This window comes from Ictalurus furcatus, chromosome 13 (genome assembly GCF_023375685.1).
Source record: "Ictalurus furcatus strain D&B chromosome 13, Billie_1.0, whole genome shotgun sequence".
Classification (NCBI taxonomy): Eukaryota; Metazoa; Chordata; class Actinopteri; order Siluriformes; family Ictaluridae; genus Ictalurus; species Ictalurus furcatus.
Genome location: NC_071267.1, coordinates 5,301,849 through 5,327,513, shown reverse-complemented (window position 1 = coordinate 5,327,513; position 25,665 = coordinate 5,301,849). Strand labels below are relative to the sequence as shown.

The 25,665-nt window shown below is 38.4% G+C and overlaps 1 protein-coding gene across 1 annotated transcript; it reads left to right on the top strand.

Moving 5' to 3' along the window:
• Positions 1–836: 836 nt before the first annotated feature.
• On the top strand, positions 837–23,723 carry antxr1c (ANTXR cell adhesion molecule 1c). The gene is made up of 18 exons (XM_053639746.1): positions 837–1,419; positions 8,269–8,340; positions 8,482–8,553; positions 9,062–9,143; positions 9,935–9,965; positions 10,091–10,164; positions 10,303–10,371; positions 10,575–10,655; positions 10,852–10,912; positions 12,295–12,393; positions 12,535–12,604; positions 14,935–15,013; positions 15,656–15,751; positions 16,099–16,137; positions 16,725–16,823; positions 17,482–17,649; positions 17,909–17,989; positions 21,987–23,723. The coding sequence occupies exons 1-18, from the start codon at positions 1,274–1,276 to the stop codon at positions 22,215–22,217; spliced, it is 1,650 nt and encodes a 549-aa protein (XP_053495721.1). The 5' UTR covers positions 837–1,273; the 3' UTR covers positions 22,218–23,723.
• Positions 23,724–25,665: the final 1,942 nt, after the last annotated feature.

The following is a 25,665-nucleotide window of genomic DNA, read 5'->3' as shown; positions in this document are numbered from 1 at the left end:
TAAAACAGGTCTAAGCCAGTGTTTTGTGAAACATAGTCAACATAGTCTTTTTGGTGTTGTTGTTGTTGATGTTGTTGTTGTTACAGTGGTGGAAATCACAACCCACAATTATCAAAGTTGTATTTACTATAGAGTTCTGATAGTTATTAGCCTGTATAACTTCAATGGGTTTAATTCGAACCACAATCATTTAAAAACAATGTGTCCTATAAACATTGCGATGGCCACATCACAACTCCATTATGTTGTGTGTCATTCCCACCCTGAAGGAAAGTGATTATTATTAAAGTGATTATTATTAAGTGATTATTATCATTCAGTTGTGGCTGTTATCATTCTTCTACATGTTATGTTACAGGATAAACTTTCTGGGCCTCAAAATAGATCTCGGAATAAGAAACACCTTGTTGAAAATAAATAACCATTCAAACAGCTTCATTTCTGCTGAGGTGATATGTCCATGTGTGCTGAGGATTTTATTCACTTAAATGGTTTCCTGGTTGAAAAATTTCTGAGAAACCCCTTTTTCAAATGAGGCTATTATCAACAGAAAATGGCTTCAATAATATGTTCCAATAAACCCTGGCAAACTGCTCTTGAAAACTGGACTACTAAATCATGAATTATCAGTGGGTGTGACATTGACTATCATGGTGGTGGCATTAATGTCGAAAGAAATCATGAAAAGTCCTGAAAAATGTCAGGTCTCTCTCTCTCTCTCTCTCTCTCTCTCTCTCTCTCTTTTCCCCCTGAAAGAGTGGAAATATGACACCAGGTCTGTTTCTTTCTGCCAAGTCCTTGCCTCTGCACTCATTTTGTTGAGAGGGTTACACGTCTTTGGTTCGCGTTAGCATCTTTAGCATCAACGTCGCGTCAGGAAAGCGTTTCCTTTGAGCGATAATATAAAGTTTTATTTGATTGAGAAAAAACACCCAGTGGTAGATTTTTAACGTCGCCCTTTTCCTCATTTCACCTCATTGCAGTGAATGAATGTTTTCTCGAGGTTTTAGTCAAAAAGAGGAGCGCCATATCTGTGAACTTCTGTGGGGAATCTCGTCCGTCTCTCATGAGAGGAAAGACGGGCTCAACATCCGTCTCCGTTCTTTGTGCTTCATCCTTTCTCCTCACGACGTCGTGGTTTGTTTGTTTGTTTGTTTGTTTGTTTTGTTTTGTTTTTCCCCACAAGACGTACCGGGGATAATGTAAAAATCGGTTTGTTTTACTGAGGAGTGATTTTTTTTTTTTATCTTTTTTGCGCAACTAAAACTAAAGGATGGCGAGCTCTATGAAGAATGGGTTTCTTGTCCTGGTTGTTTTGGGGATTTTGCTTTTCACCTTCAGTGGTGTGGCAGAGGGACAAGAAGAGGACCAGGAGAGGTCTTGTCAAGGTGCCTTCGACTTGTATTTTGTCCTAGACAAGTAAGTACCTATGAAATCTTTGAGCATCCAACACTTCTGTAGATATTTGTCTTAATGTTTTTTTTTTCCCCCCCCTCAGAAAGCACTGTTAGTCACTTCCCTGCTGAAAACAAAGCAAAACAATAGAAACATCACAGAAATTCTAATGGTTTCCACTACAAATACCATTACAAATCATCAGCTAACCATTAAAACCATTACCACCATTATTGTTCCTTCATGGTATCCACAGTAGAGAGCCACAGGGACTATTACAGTTTCCATTAAAACCAATACAATTCCCATTAAAACCATTATCATTCTTGTTCCTTCATGGTATCCACAGTAGAGAGCCACAGGGACTGTTACAGTTTCCATTAAAACCAATACAATTCCCATTAAAACCATTACACATTGTGTGAGGGTTTCTATTATTTAGTTGTTGTTTTTTTTTCAGCAGGGTTTACCTCTAATTTTGTTCCATATTGTCTGTTTATTTTTTTATGTGCATAAAGTACTGCCACAAAATGCATCAGTCTTTCTTTCTTTCTTTTCTTTTCAAATGTACTTAACCTGTTGTCTGTATAAAAACATCTGATCTCGGCACTGTGTTCGATCCATCCCTGTGTTTTTGTGTAATGACACAAAGCGGTCTGGGATGGGTTTGATAACTTGTGCTGAATAAGCAGTTCAGACAAAAACAATCTCCGTGTTTTTTCAATCGGAGATATAGAGTCCAGTGAGAGCCCATTTTCTCATATGTTTCTCAGGATCTTGTTTTACAGGATGTTTGAGTCAGCCAGGGTCTTTAAGTATCCGTGGCCTACTTTTTGGTGCAGATCCCAACGCCACATGGGAAATTTCTGTGGTGTTCAAGCTCAGCATTCACACAAATGGGTTTCTTGCTTCTTTAAAACAGTTGAGATGTGCGTATTTAGTTTATTTAAGCTTCATTTGCTTATTCGTGACTTTCTAGTGAAACGCGTAATTTGTTCTAGTAGTTACATGCATAGCTTTTTTCACCACCTGACGCTTAATTAAATGCATGCAGTGCAATTTATAGGTCAAAGTGGAGGGCTTGGGAACTCCTATTTGACCTTCATAATAAAAATAAAACTTTCTTTCACTTCCGGAAATCCATTATATTAGCCTGTAAATGCTTTTTTTTTTTTTTTTTTTTTACTTCCATTCATACACACATACAATGCAATTAAAAAGCAAATTGAAGTGTGTTGTTTCAGATGCTAAAGTTCTTGGGTCAGTCAAGGTTGTGTTCCTCATGAGAGCAGCAGAAATAGTTAAATAATCTGAAGGCTTTTACAAGGTTTTGGAAAAAGTGATACTTAGTAAACCCAGTAGGTTTGCATACACACAACTGCAGGCTAATGAAACTGCATTCTGTGTGTGTGTGTGTGTGTGTGTGTGTGTGTGTGTGTGTTTATTACCCTGTGATGGAATGGTGTCCCTTCCAGGGTGTATTTCTGCCTCATGCCCCAGGTTCCTAGGATAGGCTCTGGATCCATCGTGACCCTGACCATGGGTAGCTACTGAAGGTGAAGGAATAAATGAAGGATCCCAAAATGAAATATAGAACAAGGATTCTGTAAAATTATCAGAAAAACCACAAAATAGAATGAACAAAGATATACATATAGAATATAATCACAAGCAGCGATCATAGGGGGTCCACTCACTATTTTGCTAAAAAAAAATACCTATTCAGCTCTCTAATAATAAATACACTTACTCAAAATTATTCACTATATCAGGATTCATCAAGGCATTCAGTAGTCACTTCTTATTGGGTGTCTTCACTGTTGACTTTGATCATGTCTTACAAGCAAACAGAAATATAAATCCATTGAATGTCCTTTTTTTTCAGGCAGTAATACGTTGACTGAATATCAACTTTGCCAAGTTTCCTGAAGGTCAGATAAAAATTTGTAGAAGACATTTTGGTTTAATTCAGATTCAAAATGGCTGACAGTTCATTATGACATCATGGATGTTTTTACATACAATGAATTCTGAACGATCCAAGGAGTATTAGAGGGACAAGTAAGTTCAGTGTAAATGGTTTATGATTCATCTGCAGATGTATAGGATTGGCATGTAAATTAGCTCAAAAACTTCCCAGGAACAGGTGCATGGTGCTGGAATACATGTGGCACCAGAAATGTTGTTACTAATGTGCAAACAAATCACCAAAGCCTGCAATATTTAATTATACTTACAGTTATGTCTGCCTAAGACCAAATCAGAATCAAATCAACATAAACATTATCTTAATAGGTATGCTGTAACCACATCACTCAAACCAACTAATACTTTAATAACAGAAGTAAGCAATATCTGACTATATTTGATTAGCATAAAATGCTAATAATAAATACTGAGACTAATTATCACAGTACATATAATTAATACAAAAATCAGATCCTTTAGGACTGATAACATGTGTGTTATAACAGTAATGTGATATATTACAGTACAGTTATTTTGTATGTAGTTATATTATTCACAATAGCAACCAGTACAATTTTATGCATTACAGTTTGTTTGAACCATTCAGATTGTGATTAGGGTTCATGCCAGGTTGTTTCGTGTTGCTGATATCACTGTTTTGGATTGACAGGGTCGAGCTTTTAGTACTGTTAGAAGCCCCGTTATGTAGAAACTGTTGGAATTCCAGTCCACATGGTTATTGTTTTTATAATGTATTTCTGTAACAATGCCATTACGTTCAGTGAACGTCCCTTTCATGTGCGCCTCTACAGCTGACTTTAAAAAACAGTGAGGTACTGCTGTTTTTCAACCAAACATTCTTTACTTTAAACTAGCCAAAGTGTTGCGTCATGACAGTGGTTCACAACAGCTGCAACATGTAAATTCACTCCTGACACACTGTTTGTCTAGGACACCTTGAGCTCCAGATGATGGGCCTGGATTCAACATAAAGAGCCATAGCTATGGCGTTATGGAGACATTAATGCCTAGTTAAACATTACCACACTGTTGCAGTTCCTTAGAAGGTTAACTGAATAGCAGCAGGAAAAGTTAGCAAAGTGGTTCAAACTGGGCTTGGGCCTGGAAAAAACAGTCAATGTTCAGAATAGAGAATAAATAGAACGAGAAAGAAAATGGTTTGAGGTGCAGTAGATTCCAAGGCCTTAGGCTACAAGTTACAAATCATGATGCCCAGTTCCCATAACGTCAGCTGATATAGGCAACAGGATAGCAAGGGCAAAAGAAATTTATCTGGGATGAATATGAATGAAATCATAAGAAATGCTATAACTGCTAACTTTTCATGTAACTCCGTATGAGACCATATTGGAAAATAACTCTTTATTTTAGGAAGAGGTACAGTATATTGGTATTGTGTTGGAACTGTCTAAAAAACGATGTGTGAATGGTTCTCTATTGTCCTACTGTTCTTATAGCTAGTTCTTTCTTTTCAGAGCTCTTGTTCAGCAGATCCTTATGAGACATATAATTCAAGAGGGTTACTAGACATGGACTTAAGGAGATTCTTGATATTACCTTGGCTTAAATGAAATTGTAGTTTCATTTATTCTAGAGTGTCAGGAGCAAGTTATCATGAGCAGTTCTCTGACCATTATGGGGCCTGAAGAAGGGATCATCTGGATTAGAGTACTGCTGACTCTGCACAAAGCATAACTACTCATTCCCCATTCCTCTGTGTGTTGTCTTGGAGTTTTGCCCGAAACTGAATTAGAAAGCAAGATATCCATAAAGAAAGTTCTCTTCTCAGATAAGGAACTGGCTGCATAAATTTTGTAAGAATTTTAAGGTTGAATCACACTTGGCTTCTACAGTTTTCTACCTGTCCTCTTATATTAGTACACCGTTATTTAGGTATTCTTTCCAAATGCATGCCAATATCTATGTGATGGGTTTTTTGTGATATAAGGTATGGAACTGTGTAGTAGAATTAAGTCAAGCTGGGTAAGACAAGTAATTAGCTCTGTTGAGTCAACTAATAGTCACATAAGGTTTTTTACAAATAAAAATATATACCTACGTACAGTGGTGATTGAAAGGTTGTGAACCCTTTAGAATTTTCTTCATCATCAGATTTCTTTAACATCATCAGATTTTCACACAAGTCCTAAAAATAGATCAAGAGAACCCAATTAAAGAAATGAGACACAAATATTATACTTGGTCATTTATTTATTGAGGAAAATGATCCAATAATACATTATTATCTGTGAGTGGCAAAAGTATGTGAACCTCTAGGATTAGCAGTTTAATTTGAAGGTGAAATTAGAGTCAGGTGTTTTCAAACAGTGGGATGACAATCAGGTGTGATTGAGCGCCTTGTTTTATTTAAAGAACAGAGATCTATCAAAGTCTGATCTTCACAACACATGTCTGTGGAAGTGTATCATGGTATGAACAAATGAGATTTGTGAGGACCTCAGAAAAAAAGACTTGTTGATGCTCATCAGGCTGGGAAAGGTTACAAAACCTTCTCTAATTAGTTTGGATTCCACCAATCCACAGTCAGACAGATGGTGTACAAATGGAGAAATTCAAGACCATTGTTACTCTCTCCAGGAGTGGTCATCCAACAAAGATCAACCCAAGAGCATGGCCTGGAATAGTCCACGAGGTCACAGAGGAACCCAGGGTAACTTCTAAACAACTAAAGGCCTCTCTCACATTGGCTAATGTTAATGTTTATGAGTCCACCATCAGGAGAACACTGAACAACAATGGTGTGCATGGCAGGGTTGCAAGGAGAAAGTCAGTGCTCTCAAAAAAGAACATTGCTGCCTAAAGATCACCTGGACAAGCCAGAAGGCTATTGGAGTAATGTTTTGTGGATAGATGAGACCAAAATAGAATTTCTGGTTTAAATGAGAACGCTTTATGTTTGGAGAAAGGAAAACACTGCATTCCAGCATAAGATCCTTATCCCGTCTGTGAAACATGGTGGTGGTAATATCACGGTTTGGACCTGTTCTGCTGCATCTGGACCAGGGCGACTCGCCATCATTGATGGAACGATGAATTCTGAATTATATAAGCGAATTCTAAAGGAAAATGTCAGGACACCTGTCTGTAATCTGAATCTCAAGAGAAAGTGGAGCAAGACAATGACCCTAAACACACAAGTCGTTCTACCAAAGAATGGTTAAAGAAGAATAAATTTAATGATTTGGAATGGCCAAGTCAAAGTCCTGACCTTAATCCAATATAAATGTTGTGGAAGGACCTGAAGCGAGCAGTTCATGTGAGGAAACCCACCAACATCCCAGAGTTGAAGCTGTTCTGTACTGAGGAAAGGGCTGAAATTCCTCCAAGCCGATGTGCAGGACTGATCAACAGTTACTGGAAACGTTTAGTTACGGTTATTGCTGCACAAGGGGATCACACCAGATACTGAAAGCAAAGGTTCACATACTTTTGCCACTCACAGATATGTAATAGTGGATCATTTTCCTCAGTAAATAAATGACCCTGTATAATATTTTTGTCTCATTTGTTTAATCGGGTTCTCGTTATCTACTTTGAGGACTTGATTATACCTGATTAAACACAATCATTCTCAGGCCAGTTCAGCTACACATTGTACTTTATCTGCATACAAATCCATTGTCTTTTCCTACCTTGTCTTTAATACTAACTCTTGTCCTGATATATGCACATCTACTGTATGGGGGAAACATCAATCAGGCTACTGAAATTGAAACCACATATTATTTACCCTTAAATATCATACCGCTTCATCATACTACATCATCGTCTTCTTCATAAAAACACATAGTGTTTGAAATCTGAGCCTTTGAATCTTACACTCAATTCAAATTAGATCAAAGCAGGAGTGCCAGAAAATATTTCATCAAGGATCTCACATGAAAATGGCCACTTCCTCCTTGATCACTGTTTGGACAGGTGAGAAAACTGCTAGCTAGGCACCAATCCTAGGATTGCTGGTACCTCAGAAAAGTATGTCTTTCCAAGATAAACAGCCTCTATTGTGAGGTTAGGAAACCTAAAGTTGAAAATGGCGACAAGTCCTTCATCTGACCCTCACATCCATAGTTGTGTTTGCCCTTCTTTTGGTTTTACTTTGTTTTGCTTGTTATGTTCTGTGTTGGCTTGTCTTTTTGTCGACTCTGTTGGAAAACCACGCTCCCAGTTTTCATTCGCTGAGTCAGTCTGTGCCTTTGATTACTGCCTTTCAAGTTGAAAAAAATTCATTAGCAAGCTTTTAAAAAATTTTTTTTTTTTTTTTTTTACACTTTAAAAACAAAATTTCACATGACATTTGGAGCTAAAACATTTCTCTGAACTACTAACTTGTCAAAAGGTTATATTTTCTACAAGAGTACTTTTTGAAATCTCAAACTGCAAGACAGGGAGACTATGAGCTGTGGTTGTCTGGCGCTCAGACTAGACTTAGTTACATCATCTATATTAAGAAACATTTTCGAGTGTTTTTGGAGATGACGATCTTCTAAAGTTGACTGACTCAGAAATTTGGCATAGATTTCAAGAGTCAATTAGATCACATCCCATGTGTCAATAATGAATCACCCATGCCTCCCTCAGTGTGCAGGGACAGGAAATGTTCAACCTTCACAAGGATTTTACTGCCTTGCCTGGAGTCAGAGCACAGAGAGGGGCAAAACGAGAGGGGCCCTGTCTAGGAGAAGCTGCTCCTTTTTCCTTTTTCCTCTGTGAACAAAAAAAGTCACATCCTGTAGGATTTAAAACTATTATACTGTTAATTGATGGCCAGACAGTCATGAATTGGACTGTCCAGTCTGGACAGTGTGAACAGGCATCCCACTCATACACACATTGAAGACTGTTTTTGACTCCTTTTCTCCTCAGATCAGGAAGTGTCAAACACCACTGGCATGAGATCTACTCTTTTGTTGAAAGTTTGGCTGAGAAATTTATCAGGTACATACCAAGTCCTTTTAAATGTTTGTTATTTTTTTGTCAATGCTGGTGTGGTGGTGGTGGGATTTTACATCCTTTAAAAGTAGTATATAGAAAACTGGTATTCGTTATAAATATTAATGCCTCTCTTTTGTATCGTAGCCCCTTGTTACGAATGTCCTTCATCGTGTTTTCATCCAGAGGAAACACAATAATGAGACTGACAGAAAGCAGGTATGGCGAGTCTGATTCAGTAACAATGAATTTGTCACAACAGATCTGTGGTGTTCTGCATTAAGAGAGCAGTATACGTGTAGTGTATAAGAAGCTAAAATCTGACTCATTTGAATAACAATCGGGTGCCTATGCAACTTCTGTGCTTGGCCCCCTGATAATAAAACTGCAAGACCTTGAGATCTTGTATCTGTGATAGCTTTACAAAAGAGAGTATAAATCATACATAGCCATTGCGGAATATATTTCTGTATATCTACATTTAAGTGCTGTCAGAGGAGCTCAGTCTTCAGGTATTTACGTATACTTATGTGTATTGTAAGTAATGTGTTATGCATACTTGTGTGTGATCAGTGCACACAGTGTGTGTGATTTCTGTTATCTGATTAAAATTTATTATGGCCATGCAAATGTTTTGAACTGGATTCACATTCAATCACATTGAATGGTGCAGCAGTGAGATGAAATGTGACTTTCAGTGAAATGAAATCTTCTCCAATTCTCCAAGGGAACAAATAACCAAAGGCCTGAATGTCCTAAGAAGGGAAATCCCAGGAGGAGATACATTCATGCATCTTGGCCTGCAAAAGGTTACTTGTTAATTCTGATAATTCTCTGTAATTCAGTAATACAGTTTATACCACAGCGTTGTTGAATTCTCTATCCGTAATGGTCAGACGGTGTTGATTTATTTTCTATTAGCAGCTTTGGCAGTAGCTCAGGCTATAAGGCAAATCACAGAATCATTTTAATGCACTCATTCTAATAGTTTTAGTGGTAATAACAGTGACTTGTATGGCAGACACGCCACATAAATCTAATTGTAGATATAGTGAAGCTTTCTCTAAGGTTATGTTTATTTAACAGTTATGGAAGGAGTCTCCAGTACCAGCACTTTGAAACAGTCAGTTAGTTTTCCGCCAAAAAGAAAAAAAAAAAGTTTTCCGTTCATTAATTAATTAAACGACAACCCAACAACAACAAAAACGAGTCTGGTGAGTGAACGACTGTTTGCAGCTGCTATAACAGGATACATGATAACAGCAACCAACTTGTTTAAATGCTTTAAAGGGATAAAAAAAAGTATCCTTGAATTAATAAACAATGTAGTAATTGACGAAAGGCTGTGGTATAAGAGGAATTAAAGCCTACGGGGCATGCTGTTATAGGAAATGAATGAACTTTGGGGCAGTAACAATGACAATGAACAATACACTTCATGCTTGGCCATATCACAGCACTCCACGGTTAATTATTTACCTATAACAGCATGCCCTGTTGTGTTTTATTCCTTACTACACATGCTCTCAGTGTAGTTTTTGTAGTTGTGTGTGTGTGTGTGTGTGTGTGTGTGTGTTAATCGTGTTGTCATCTTTCACAGGCAAATGAACAAATACATCAGGAGAATTTTGGTGAGTCATGCTAAGGACCCCTGTGAAGCTTCACAACTTGGGTATTGATTCTACAGTCCCAGATTCAGTTTGAATAACCAACACTAATATAATCACATCATTGTTTCTTTCTTTTCTTTATTCAGGCAAAGCAAGTGTGATTATTGCATTAACTGATGGAGAACTGAATGAGCAACCACTTATAGCAGCGCAACAGGAGGTAAAATCACTACCCAGCATTTACGTAACATTTTCACATGTGCTTTTAAGGTTCATTGGAACGTTGCTGTGAGGGTTTAAAATAAAACAGTTGAACACTTTGTTGTTGTTGTTGTTGTTGTTGTTTTTCCTGTCACAGGCTGCCAGAGCCAGAGCATTGGGTGCCATTGTGTATTGTGTTGGAGTGAAAGATTTCAATGAGACGCAGGTGAAAAAAAAAATGTTTTTTTTGCACACAGGGCGAAACTGTCAGTAAGCTGTTTCTCTACGCCATGTATACTGTTTTTAATTTCATGTCCTGCTTTGTACCCAACATGTGTGCAGCGTTAGTGTCATGTGCACATGCTCTAAGGACCCAACAGGACATTTGAACAACACTTCAATAAAATCTGTGTTTTTGTTTTACTGTAGCTCGCTACCATAGCTGACACCATTGAGCACGTGTTTCCTGTGACGGGAGGATTCCAAGCTCTTAGAGGCGTGATTGACTCGGTAAACAAAGACTCCTGCTTAATAAAAGACAGATGAAATGAAAGCTACAGACATCTAACACAACCACAGGCATTCTCAATATGACATTCATATCATTCCGTTTCGGTAGAGTTCTGGTTCAGTTTTGCAAAAGGTTTAGTAAAATGTTTGTGTTAAACCGTTATCACTTTACAATCCTTTATATTCTTTTTAACAGATCATCAGGAAGTCCTGTATTGAGATCTTGGCAGTTGAGCCATCCAGTGTATGTGCAGGAGGTAGGGGCAGTAAGGCAAATGTCCCAGTCAATGCACATTTTCTTTCCTTTTCTTATTTGCTAAGAACTGTGCTCACGCCATGAGATGGATAGACGAGTTCGACATTATTGATCCTTATCCCATGGGATTTCTTATTCAATCTGATTTATAGGTAGTTAACATAATGACTCCCAACAGACCTGAGATAATGTCCTTGGCAACAGTCAGTGCGTTTACATGGACAACAATAATCCACTATTAACCCGATTAAGACAATACTGTGATTAAGAAACTACCATGTAAGCAGCAATTTTTACTTACCTTAATCCGATTAAGGTCATACTCGAAGTGAACACAAATCGAATTAAGACAGGTGGAGTACTCCTGTTTTAGTCGCATTATCGACATGTATTAAGACATGTAAACACCTTAATCACATTATTAACGTCGTGTGGGAGTTTTCACCGCATTTTGCGACAGGACACGATCACACACGGCAGTGCTCAAATGTTTTACAGCAAATAAGAGAGCACAGCTGCGTCCCAAACCGCATACTTGCCTACTACAGACCTGTAGTAGGAGAAATACATGTATCTCGGCTACTATATAGACGGTAAGTACGCGGTTTGGGACGCAGCCCACGGCTTCAAGCAGTCGTCTATTAGCACGTATAGCATTACAAATAATTAACCGCACTTAAAGCGTTCGTAAAAAAATTCAATAAAAAGACCCAAAACTGTATACGGTAACATAACGAAGATGAACTGTCTGTTGATACCTGAAATTCTGGAGGGAACGTCGGACGGCGTGGCGCGGTGACGTAATGACGTGTGCCGTTAATCGAATTATGTTCTATAACATGTAAAACGGGTACATGACAGTAGTATTCTAAAAGCGACTCATGTAAACACCTTAATCACAATATTATCTTACTCAGAGTAAGCTCAATAATTAGATTACTGCTGTCCATGTAAATGTAGTCAGAGAAGAAAAAGTGCATGTACAGTACAGTGTGAAGTTTTACAATACAATGCCTCAGAATAACCACACACCATTACTGAAATTCATGAGCTTCATTGAGATTTATTCAGTGGGAATGTAGTGTGTGTGTGTGTGTGTATATATATATATATATATATATATATATATATATATATATATATATATATATATATATATATATATATTAGTACATGTGAGGATAAAACCTGGAAGAAGTATTTCCTCAGGAGGAACATTAGCTCATTGTGGTTTAAGCCTTGCCGTATTCAAGTGCTGATTGTTTTAACATGAAGCTCAGTGTGGATTGGTAAAATCATAAAACTGTCCAAATTTGGATCTGTATAATGTACTGATGTTTGCAAGGTGAGCATTATCATAAAAGACGTGAATTAATGTTTCAGAGTCGTTCCAAGTGGTGGTTCGAGGCAACGGCTTTTTGCATGCCAGAAAGATAGACCAGGTGTTGTGCAGCTTCAAGATCAACGATACCGTCACCTTAAGTGAGTCTTTTTTTTCCCCTCAAAACGGTTGTCACGTTTCCAAACAGTTCATCCTGTCATCATGGGTTCACTTTAATTTTATAATGCTGATGTGTGTTAAAGTGTGTGATTTCAGTAATGATTTTTGCTTTGTCTCATTAGATGTGCGGCCTGCTGATATAGAAGACACATTCATGCTGTGTCCAGCGCCAAGTATAAATGAGGTCGGAAAGTAAGTGGCCCTGTTTGAGAGAAGGAAGTAGAAGCCTGTCTCACATTAGTACACATTTATGATGCCTGCCAGGGGTCACATTCCAGTTCCTCCTCCTCCTCCTCCTCAGCCTCTTACATAAACTGAAGCTATTGCTTATAAATTATTTACTTTGTTTTACAATCCTTGTTTTCTTTATGCTTTCGGACGCCAACACTTAAACCTTATATCCTCTACCCTTCATTAATGTCTGTCACTATTGTCCTGTGTTTTCTTATAATCGACCTGCAGCTAACTAATTGCATGTTTGGTTTCCACAAACTCTCTGACTCCCCTTCACTATTTTACTCCAAACCGCAATGGCTCTTTCATTCATCATCCATCTTGGCTTTCTTCTCTTGATTACCAGTAGCGCCAGTACCAGGCCTGCCCTACTCACACAGATATCATTTATTTTAGACCATAAATTGCCTCTTAGACAATAGGCAGTATTTTCACTGTTTGTGCTTGTGTCCTCCATCTTTTTTATTTCCATTTCTCTCCTACACACAATGTCTGATCAAAGCCCGACTTCATGTAGCCCCTTGCTTTTATCTTACTGATCTAACAGATCAGTCAAGTCATTTCCTCTTTGTCCATCCATCCATTCATTTTCAATACTGCTTGTCCTACTGGGTCACGGGGAACCTGGAGCCCACCCCAAGGAGTATAGGGCACAAGGCGGGGTACCAATCCATAGCATGGCACACTCACATACACATTCACACACCCATTCATACACTACGTACACTTTGGACATGCCAATCAGCCTTCCGTTCATGTCTTTGGACTGGGGGGGGAAACTGGAGTACCTGGAGGAAACCCCCCCTGCATGCATCATGCTTATTATCAATATTGATAAATCTGATCATTATTGTTATTGCTAGTTTAAATGCAGTAGGGTTTAAATTAGCGATGCACCGATGTATCGGGTAATACTCGGTATCGGCCGATAAAGGGAATTTTTCACGCTTTACAAACATCCAATGATCAGGGCCGATTATCTCCTGTCAATCAAAAGAGGGCCGGAAAATACATCGATTTTGTGCTGTGTGTAAAGATGATGTCTCTTGTGTGGAATGATGACAAAACTGCAGTTTGTAATCTCTGCACTGATCAAATTTTCTACCGGGTGTGAGCAGCAGTGAAGCGGGAGTTTCGGCGTCGAGTCTAATGTTTTTTTGTTGAGCTGCTCGCCCTGAATTAAAGCTCCAGTACACCATTCAAAGATTTAAATGAAGATGGGTTGACAAAAAAGAATATATTGCACAGAAAAATATATTTCTAGAGTAGTATATTTCATATCCAGTTAATGTTAATATATAAAAAGGTTGATATTATATATGACCAGTTTGATGTCAGTGATGAAGTAGAAATGCTTGTGTTTGTGGAGAGTGAATGTGAATCTAACAGGAGGATTTTTACAATTCAGTCAATGTTAATATGAATTAATAACATTCAATAAGTTAATAATCTTACTTTAATCTTCAGAATTTAGTTCATGTGTTAATGTTAATTTGAGTAATGTGTTTTCTGGAAACAATAGAGAAATGGAAAGAATAAAGTTTTTATCTGCATTTTTTTTTCAGAATTGTGGAATTAATTATTATTAATTTAAAATAAGGAATAAAAGGCAGAACTATCGGTTATCGTATCGGCTGAGAAATTTAGTATCGGTGCATCTCTAGTTTAAATGTCTGAACCCTACCAAGCCGATGTATGTACTTTTCATTTACTATTTACTTTTTAAATCAGTATTTCTTAAATTCCAGTCAAAATTACATATGAAATTTAAATATATTGTATAATCTTGCTTGAGCAATATAATCTGGCAAATGCGTGTTACTTTACACAATGCACATAAAATGCTTGTTGTAGTGTGATGATTTTGTTATGCTAAAATGGTCTTATCAGTCAAATAAGAAGCCTTTATTTAAACTCTATGACTCTATGACTATATATATATATCAGAGACTTCATTTGAAAGGTCACTTTTATCAGCAGGTGCCAGCCCTCTTTTTTTTATTTATTTATTTATTTATTTATTTATTTATTTATTTATTGATTGCAGTCATATACTTGTCTAGCTCCTTTGTGTTTGAGTGTGCTGTGCTGTTTTAACCCCTTAAACTCTCAGTTGATTGTTCACCTTAAAGCACGTTACTTTAAAAAGGACATACTCTGAACTATTCAGTGAAACTGAAATTAAAGGGATGCGGTTACAAGAGTAAAGAATGCAAGAGTAAAGGGTTATTATTAAGTTGTGATGTGAATATTTTCCAAACAAATCTTGAGTTTTCTGTCTGCATCAGGGTGGTATATCTGCAAGTAAGCATGAACGAAGGTCTGTCGTTCATCACCAGCTCAGTACACATCACCACAACTGAGTGTGTAAGTACACACACACAAACACAATCACATTCTATCACATGTAACCACAAGAGAGTCACCGGTTGTTTATGTATTGCTGACAGATGGGTTTTTTTAAGTGCATGGTAACAGATTAATAATATAGTAAATTAGTGAAATATGCATTAAAAGAATATTTGGCAACTCTTACATAATTAGCTTTCTTTATCCATTTTCCACTTTTCTATTTTGCTCTTTTCTCTCTTTGCTTTTAGACCCACCTCTTCTCTCTAAATTTTGCAAGAGGGGTCTGTTTCCCTCACAGTGAGTTCTTTTTTTTTCCCCTCTTTGCTCTTTCTACAGCCAAACCACAGGGACTCTAGAGATTAACGATCCCAAAATCTCCTACTGATCTTTCAGCTGAATTTGAGCGGTAGCAGGCTCTTACCCACAAACGAGAAACATCACGTTCATTGTCTTACTAGGTTTAAGACGGGGCACATTTTTCCACTAACCCCTAACTGCTTTCATTATGCCCTGCTCTTAATTGTAAGCCTGGTCAGTATAGGCCTGTACAGATGGTTTGCCAGTCATTATTTAAATTAGAAAAGCAATGGCATTGCATAGGAATGAGATAAATTACTGAGAATACACTTTTTTTCTCTCTCCCATTTTCTCTGGAAGTTTGATGGTACTATTCTTCTAATTACACTGCTGGTCCTGTTCCTGTTGTTGGCTCTGTTGTTCATGTGGTGGTTCTGGCCCCTGTGCTGCACAGTAGTAAGTATACACCTCATTGACTTCTTTTTTTGTCTGCCTTTTCTCGTGACCTCCAAGTTCTTGATAAAATAAATTTATGGCTAATTTCAAGTGAAAAAAGAAGAAGAAAAAAAATGTACAGCCAGAGGTTTTGAGTCTGTGGCTATAGTGGAGCTCTGTGGTTAAACTCTGGGATGCATGTTGCCTGCTCCATGGAATGGGGCTGTGTCCTGTATCTAGTATGAAAATAGTAAAGGTCTAGGCAATGGCAGGATAATGAAATAGGATAAGGGCAGGATGTTACTGGGATTTTTTTTATTTTGACTGCATAAATAAATGGTTTTTATTTATCTGTAATTTGTCCACAGGTTATCAGAGAGCCCCCTCCACCTCCACCCCCACAGCCAGTAAGTAGTATTTTCCTTTAACTTCTTTAAAATTGCTATATAACCCATGAAGCAAAAATGACCAGTACAAATAACTCCAGGTAATATACATCGCATCCAAATGCACATATTGGTAAAGATTACATTGTATCGAGTGGGAACAGACGTTTTTTTTGCACTTTTTCGTCCAATTAAAGACACTAATAGAAGCATTTTTTCTAATGTCTCCGACCAAAACAAAGCAAACCCAAGTATTGTCTGACTTTAAAATTCATAACAATGACGCTTATCCCATTTGAATAGTATTATTTTGCAAATAAATGTTGCTTTTCTGTTGTGGAACATGCTTACTCGTCTCTGAGACACTGGCATTTAGGGAAACAGTGTCAGGAGCCAGCGTTCTCCTGATAACAATTCTCATGACCATCTATAGAGTGTGTTAGCAATGGAGTGTGACAGAAATCCCTGCAACATCACATGTCTACTCAATACTAAACTATACAATACAGCTGTGACAGACTGCTAGGATGCTCCACTGTTCATGCTTTGTTGTGAACACAGGGATTTCTTTACCTTCATTTTCTGTGTAATGTGCCTTTTTCTGTCAGGAGTCAGACGATGAGGATGGTATGCCAAAGAAAAAATGGCCAACTGTAGATGCTTCATACTATGGGGGACGAGGAGTTGGAGGAATAAAACGAATGGAGGTGAGTGAATCACATTAATATAAAATATACTGTGTATAGAGTTAAAACTGTGTAAGTCCTTATGACCATCACTGAAAATACTTGATTAATATAAACTTCCATTTGGATCCAAGAAACAAAACACTGTTTCATGAATTGAACCGAATCAAAGAGGCTGTGATAAGAGACTCCACGAGTCATATGATGTCTGAACATCATCCAGATGTCCTAATTGGAAACTAAAATAAGGCAGGAGATGCTGTAGAACATCCAGGAGTAATTTAGACAGTGCTTCATTGATCTTCAGTAAGCACTTTATCCTGGTCAGGGTCACAGTGAATCCACATCTATGGTGCATACACCTTGAATCAGACACGAGTCAATCACAGGGTACCGTGCACACACAAATTCACATACTTATGCACACTGAGGGGCAATTTGATGCAGCCAGATGTAGCCAGTCCAACCACCGGCGTGGTTTTGAAGACTGGAAGGAAACCGGGAAACCCAGAGGAAACCCACTCGGACATACAGAACATGAAACTCCATACAGACAGTAGCCCAAGTTTGCTTCTATGCCTTGTCTGCATTACCTGATCATCTTTCCTCAAATGTATATGAGGTTCTAAGAACTGAACTGTTCTTGATGTTTGTGTTTATGCAACAATTAATGTTTTAGGTCCGCTGGGGTGGGAAGGGATCCACTGAAGAGGGTGCCAAGCTGGAAAAACCCAAAAATGCAGTTGTGAAAATGCCTGAGCAGGAGTTTGAACCCTTTGAACCCAAGCCTAAAAAACATGGAAACAAGAAGCCTCCCCAGAATAGGAAGTGGTACTCCCCAATTAGGGTAAGGGAATCGCTACTGCCATTTACTGTATTAACGTAAGTTCAGCATTTCAGCACCTGTCATCTTACACTGCTCTATAAAATAAAAATAAAAATACAACATTAAGAAATATTGTAATACTTAAATTATATAAGATTACTTAAATATCTAGTTCATGTCTTCTTTGTGTGTATTTGTGTATGTCTTATAAAGTGCATGTTTATTACCTTTAATATTTAATACTTAAAATGTTCCCTGCTGCTCTGCTACTTATGTCCAGGGTAAACTGGATGCAATTTGGGCCCTGTTTCGCCGTGGTTATGACCAAGTTTCACTTATGAGACCACAGCCAGGAGATCACGTGAGTACTCAAACCTATCATTCACAGACACTCTACGAAGGACCTAATAAATACCTATGACTTATATGTCAGGTTTATGTATTATATTGTTAAAGAAAATCACACTTTCAAATCCATATTAGAAACTTAGATTCTCTTAGATTCAATATTAGATTCTCCAAATTAGAATCAGGTGTTGAAGGTGTTGCCAGTGATTAGAGCCTGCTTAGGGAGTGCTGTCTTATTTAAACCCCTTTCATATCTAGTGTCTGGTGTTCCCTTTGTTATTGAGGTGTGTGGTGTCAACATGCCAAGATCTAAAGAGTTCTGTAAGGCCTTCAGAAAAAAAGGCTGTGGATGCCTATGAGTCTGGTGAGGGATTTAAAAAGATCTCCATATTATTTGAAATACATCACTCCACTGTAAGGAAAATCATCTACACATGGTGCAGATTTCAAACGACTGCCAATTAGTCCAGGACTGGCAGTCCCAGCAAATTCAACCCAAGAGCAGACCGACTGTTGCAAAAAGAAGTCTCCAAGACCCCCCAAATTTGATCACAGGATCTGCTAGTAAGTTTTGCAACTGCTGGTGTTAGTGCATGCTTCTACAACCAGAAAGAGATTGCACAAATTTGACCTGCATGGGACACATGCAAGGATAAAGCCAATGGTTTGGGGTTGCTTCACTGCCTCAGTTACTGGACAGCTTGCATTCATTGATTCAACTATGAATTTTGCATCATATCAAAGAGTGCTTGAAGATCATGTGAGGACATCTGTTTGATAGTTGAAGTTGAACTGAAAGTGGACCTTTCAACAGGATAATGATCCTCAGCACACTAGCAAATTCACCAAGGAATTGCTCAGAAAGAACAAATGGAGGATTATGAAATGGCCTAGTCAAATCCTGGATTTGAATCCCATTGAAATGTTGTAGGGGATTTGAAATGGGCAGTACATGCAAGAAAACCCTCAAACATTTTGCAGCTGAAAGAATATTACATGGAAGAGTGGTCAGACATTCCAGCAAGCCTGGTGGACAATTATGTAAAACGCCTACAAGAAGTTATTTCTGCTAAAGGGGGCGATACTAGCTTCTGAGGCCACTTACTTTTTCCACAGAAGAATATCACATTTATTGACATTTCATTTGAATAAATGATTGAAAAAGCTCATTTTCCTTGTGGTTTCGTTCGAGTATATCAGCTTCATTAATAGGCGCTGTTTCAAAAATGATCAAATGTTTGCTTGTCCAAACATGTCAAAAAAGCCAACAATTTCCATGGGGTGTACTTATTTTTTCACATGACTGTACATTAACCATCACCCCTTCCCATCCATCTATAACAACATCTACTAATAACAGCAACCCCAAAATCTGTTAAGAGCCAAGATACATCATAGACAACGTCATCCACCTGCTTCAAACTGACCATAAATGTGAAATCAAGCAGCGATGTAGACCAGTTGCAGACAGTTAGTCTACATTTTTTAAACACCTGGCTCTCATTCCTTCACATCAAACATACGATTTGCCTTTGGACCACTGATCTTTGATGATAAGCTTCAGATTTGACCTTGTAATGAATGGGTACACATTCCTGTTATTGCGTTGTAGGCATATGAGCTTGCTGCAGTTGTAAACTCTAACGCAGCTTCTAACTGGACCTCACGTAGTTGGCTGTTCACTAGGTTCTACTTAAAATTATTTGCATTATTTGTGGAAACGATGGCATAACCACTGTAACTGGAATGACCCTGTTGCGAATGTTCTCCAGAATTACTGGAAAGAATTAGCACTTACAGTGAATTTACGAGCAAGTATAATGGATCAGATTAACATGAAATGGCTCTTGTCAAAATTACTTTAAATTTGAACAAAGTTTGATTCTGAGTTTATTCTGAAAGAGCAGTTTCTACCATTTTCATGGAATGGCATCTCTCTCCCCACTGCTCAGTGAGTAGTCTATGACGAGAGGGCAGAAGAATTCACAGACCTACTTTTCTGCTGTCCCGAGCATGGAAAACAAGTGAAATTGGCATCATTTCCTGTATCAAATTACCTTCTGAGAGTGCGCAACCCCAGAGAACAACATCTTTTCCTCGAGCATTTTACTGTGTCCCTTAAAACTCATACTACTTCATCACTTTTTGCACAAGCCTTCGAGGGATGAATCATTTATTGCACGGATCCAGGCTGATGAATTTCCCCCCTCTGTTTTTTACAGCGGTATTTGAGCATATATTTTGTCGCCATAGAATTTGCCATAGTGATACACTTAAATGCCACCATTCACAACGGCCTGACCTTAGGCAATTAAATGTTCCCATAAAGAGTTCTGACTGTTCCTCATTTCCATATCATAAAAAGCCAGATGCCATTTTAGTGATCCATGGATCTACTAATACTCGTGTCTATAAATACAGTGAACTACAGTAATCGTGTAAGCTCGCCATGCAGTGGTCCTTGAGTTCGCACAGAGTAAGAGTTTCTGCAGACGATGCTGTAGTATACACTCTCTGAGAAAAAGGGTACTAAACTGTATCTTTCCTTGTCATTGGGGTGGTACTCTCAAGCGTTCACCGTTTGTAGAATGTATCTTTATCTGATACATATTAAAGTGACAAAGAAAGGTATAGCTTAGTACTATTTTTTCTTGTGTGTGTGTGTGTGTGTGTTTGTTAGCCCTTTAGCATGTCATTAACTTTCACCAGTCTGTTTTTCTCATCTGCACTCTTTGGCCCAGCTCTCTTTTGCAGCTACACAGGGTCTTAGTTATGCACCGAGATCAGCTTCACAAGCTTTCAGTAGTTCTGACGTAAAAAGCAATGGGCAGAGCTTCAGAACCTTAATTAGAGGCTTCAAGTTACACACACACAACACACACACAACACACAACACACACATACACTCCAGCAGACTGGCGTAGGTTAAGAGATGAGGTCATGTGCAGTTCTGACTTTACAGAACAGCCACTTCAAACGCATAACACTTCATCACTGGGCTAAGAACAAACCGCTTTATGGGCCCGTGTCTAATTGTAGGCATGTCAGGAGGTCATTTTGTGCTAACATATTTGTCTTTGTGCCATCAAGACAAAAAATAAACACCCACCTCAGCTCTGCAAGTGCAGCAGTTTGAGTTCAATTCATTTAATATAGTATATAGACCTTTTCAGTAGACATTGTCACAAAGCAGCTGTACAGACATCTGGGTGTAGATTTATATTTAGATCTCTAATAAGTCAGGTATATATATATATATATATATATATATATATATATATATATATATATATATATATATATATATCCTCATGGTGTCTGAGGAAGTTTTATCATATATATATATACATATTTAGACACAATACTATGTGTGTTGAGTGTTCACTGTGAGCATTATAGTCTTTAGAATTACTGCAGCAGTTCTTGGGTACAAATCTACGCGAGATTATTCACCGAAGCAAGGGCGAGACGTGGATGTTTTTGGGAAGTGAGAATCTTTAGGGTATCCATGTGGGACGCTCCACAGCGACAGAAAGTGAGTCACAAAAGTGTAATAGTTCCAAGCTGAAGTAAAGCATCAGGATGAACCAGGTCAGTCCAGAGGGTTAGTGAAGCCACAGCAATAGAAACATGTCAGGATCAGACACCAGCATCACATCAGGCAGCAGAGGCACACGGACACACGGCTCATACGTTACCTTGAAAGTTGAAGAAAGCATAATAAATAAGTGGCTTTTTAACTATATTCTAGTGAAAAATAATTGGTTATGAGGGATTTACCCATATTTTGCAAGTTAGACTGCATTCCTTAGTGGTTTTCACAGGGGCTCTGCCAAAACGCTCCAGACAGAAAGACATAGAAAAAGAGGGAGTAGAAGGGCTGCAGATCTTTGCTACAGCTAAGACAGCTAATTAGAAAAGCTATCACGGTGGCTGTTGGAATATGGTCACTTAGAGAGAGCCACTGTTTAATCTCTTTATTCTGCTTCTCTCTTTCATCTTTCTCTCAGGGCCGATGCATCAACTTCACCAGGGTGAAAGAGGAGGCAGCAAAGGCCCCACCCAGTGCCCAAAGCCCACCCCCACCTCCTCCTGACTACTGCCAGGCTCCACCCCCTGTAAGTCCACTTCCTCAGTGTCCACCCCCCAGAGGACCCAACGTGGCCCCGGGTCCACCCCCTGCCCGAGCTCCACCCACTGCCCCATGTCCGCCTCCTGCTCGACCCCCTCCCAAACCATGAGACCCAACATTAAGAGCATCAGTTTGATTTTCCAGCTAAAATATGCTCCTCTCATCAAAGAATAATACACACAATATTTATCAGCGTCAGATAGCCTATAGTATGTGCTTTGTTGCTGGACAGCAAAAAAAAAAAAAATATTCTAACAATATCAACGAATGCAATAAAGAAAAGATGCTAATATCAACTACTGAATATACCACAAGTGGCAGAGACAGTTAAGGGTACATATTTTTTTAGCCTTTTAGAAAAGGTAAAAAAAAAACATAATCCCCTCATTTTCACCGCGTTTAAACTCACCTAGAGCTCAAAATAACAAAACAATACAATCAAATCAGGTTCTCGATCAGGTGTCAACCACGAGACAATGTTCGATCACACCTTCTCTTTTTGTCCAGTGGTTGTAAATGAAAAGATGGGATTTGATGAAGCATGAAAATAGCACATTTTTGGGCATTTTGCCATCATATTATTGGTCCCATCGTGCACTTAGAAATGAATTTTAAATCATTCATTTACTGCATACTTTCTCAGGTTAGCCTCTTGTTGTGTTGATCAAAAGAAGAACGTGTATTGCAAGTTATGATCATGCAAGAATAAATGCAAGTTGCACAGGTGTGTCTTGATATCACGTTTTATCAAAAGGTTTGTCAGGCTGATGCTTTTGGTAAGTTGCAAAATCTAGGTAGCAGCTGTACAAGTTTGTTGCCTGCAAATGAGGAATTGCTGAGTAACTGTAAGTTTAGAAACGGAGTCTATTAAGTGGTCCAGTTATAGCTTTGTTGCATATGGTGTGTGTTCTTTGCTTTTTCATTTGATTGTAAATCCTCATAATGTATGCAGCCAGGGTAATATTTCTCATCATATTTGTATGTATCATATTCCCACAACTGTACTGTATTTTCAAATGCATCCTTTGTGTCATTTCGTAACACCATTGAACACATCATGACTGCAGGGCAGTTGACAATATCTAATTTATTATTACCCCCCCAAGCAAGAGTGAGTTACTTGAATACGACAAGGTGTCCGCTATTAAAAAAAAACAGGACACTGTGCATGTAATGATCCAGAGAAATCCCTTTCTACGCTCTTCTTCCACTTTTTTTTTTCCTTCTTGTTATTTCAATCTGTTATATAACTTTGTTTTTGTAGTTCCCCCAGATGTGATTAATTTAATCTGTTAAAATGCCTGTGTTTTGAAAAAGCACTTTTACATGTAAATTTGTGTTTGACAATAATTAACTAAATAAGCAATGTGTTTTTAATGAGGCAATTAGGAACATTTCTCTTGTTTACTACAAACCACATTTGCATTTTATCGGCCTTCTGTTTGACAGATTTGAAAGAGTGAGATGTAATATGTCCTACAGAAATAATACGTCATCGTAATATTGTCTTTCTACTTCATATTGCCTATTAACAGCGATATTGATGCATCTAGTGAAAGGCGCATAAACTGTTTTCTTTTTATACACTATCAATAAAGGTCATTTTCCAAGCTTTTATTTGATAGTCATCATTTACGCTGTGTAGTGGAGATTGATGGCAAGTCTCGGGTGTTTTTCTTCTGATCGCTACAAAAACTGCGACTCTTAACACGCCCACATCTATAAATATATTTCCTAGTCTTGTCTTCAGTGTACTTTGTTTTTTCTAGGCTTCTTTTCACAAATTGTAAGGGATTCTTAAAAGCGTCATTAAAGGAAATGTTTAATTGGTGTGTTTCTATCACCTACATGAATATTTATTCATGTATACACGGATCAGCCATAATATTAAAACCAATTTCTTAATATTGTGTAGGTCCCTTTGTGCTTCCAAAACAGCTCTGAGCCGTCAAGGCATGGACTCCACAAGACCTCTGAAGGTGCGCTGTGGTATCCGGCACCAAGACGTTAGCAGCAGATCCTTTAAGTCCTGTAAGTTGCGAGGTGGGTCCTCCATGGATTCGTCCGGCACATCCCACAGACGCTCGATTGGATTGAGACCTGAGAAATTTGGAGGCCAAATCAACACTTTGAACTCTTTGTCATATTCCTCGAACCGTTCCTGAACTATTTCTGCAGTGTGTCAGGGAGTATTATCCTGCTGAAAGGGGCCACTGCCATTAGGGAATACGATTGCCATGAAGGGGTGTACTTGGTCTGCAACAATGTTTAGGTAGGTGGTACGTGTCAAAGTAACATCCACATGAATGCCAGGACCCAAGGTCTCCCAGCAAAACATCACCCAGAGCGTCACACTTCCTCCACCAGCTTGCCTTCTTCCCATAGTGCATCCTAGTGACATCTCTCCCCAGGTAAGTGGCGTACACGCACCTGGCTGTCCGCATGACGTAAAAGAAAACATGATTCATCAGACCAAGCCACCTTCTTCCACTGATCCATGGTCAAGTTCTGATGCTTAAGTGCCCATTGAAGGTGCTTTCGGTGGGTGCACATGACCCTGTCTCCGGTTCACCAGTTGTCCTTCCTTGGACCACTTTTGGTAGGTACTAACCACTGCATACACCCCAAACACCCCAAAAGACCTGCCATTTTGGAGATGCTCTGACGCAGTCATCTAGCCATCACAACTTGGTCCTTGTCAAAGTCTCTCAGATCCTTTCACTTGCCCATTTTTCCTGCTTTCTGACTGTTCTGACTGCTGTTCACCCCTTGACAGGTGCCATAGTAATGAGATAATTAATGTTATTCACGTCACTTGTCAGTGGTTTTAATGTTAATGATAATGAGTCTTTATTAATCACATATACATTACAGCACGGTGAAATTCTTTTCTTTGCAAACCTCAGCAGGGTCAGCCATGATACAGCGCCCCCTGGAGCAGAGAGGGTTAAGGGCCTTGCTCAAGGGCCCAACAGTGGCAGCTCCGGACCTTCCGATCAGTAACCCAGACCCTTAACCACCAAGCCACAAAAAACATTATATCTCTCTCAGTGTTGTTGAGAGAGAATGTTGATATTCTGACTGTTGAAAAACACACAAAAAAAATTATTTATCAAGCTGGATACAATCGGATTCATGCGTAAACCGTTCATGTGAGCATTCAGACGGGAAATTAAGTATTCATTCAAATACTGTGACTTCGGAAAACTTTTATATCCTACTTGTACTGATGTATGTGTGTGTGTAAATTTACTCATAAGAAGGCTAATGTCAAATATAAATCAAATCATATCATTTGCATGAAATATTGCATTTTTCTATATGGAATATACTGTGGAGTTTAAACTGCTTATGCTTATTAGATTTACAGCATTGAGCAGAAGCCCTTATCCAGAGTGACTCACAGAACAGTTTCGGAGTCTCTATCAAAAACACATCCTCATGCCAGTTCACTCGGGACAAAGTGTAGCATCGAGGACATTTTGTGAAAGTTTGTTGTTTTATATTATTGACATTAATCAAAAGAATGTATTTTAAGCAAGCCAACACAAACCCAT

What these genes read in the sequence shown, in the direction of transcription:
- antxr1c (XM_053639746.1), top strand. Translation starts at nt 1,274, where the DNA reads ATGGCGAGCTCTATGAAGAATGGGTTTCTTGTCCTGGTTGTTTTGGGG. An exon ending in ATGAGACTGACAGAAAGCAG is followed by an intron (nt 8,554 to 9,061) that starts GTATGGCGAGTC and finishes CAATTCTCCAAG; the next exon opens with GGAACAAATAACCAAAGGCC. An exon ending in AATACATCAGGAGAATTTTG is followed by an intron (nt 9,966 to 10,090) that starts GTGAGTCATGCT and finishes TTCTTTATTCAG; the next exon opens with GCAAAGCAAGTGTGATTATT.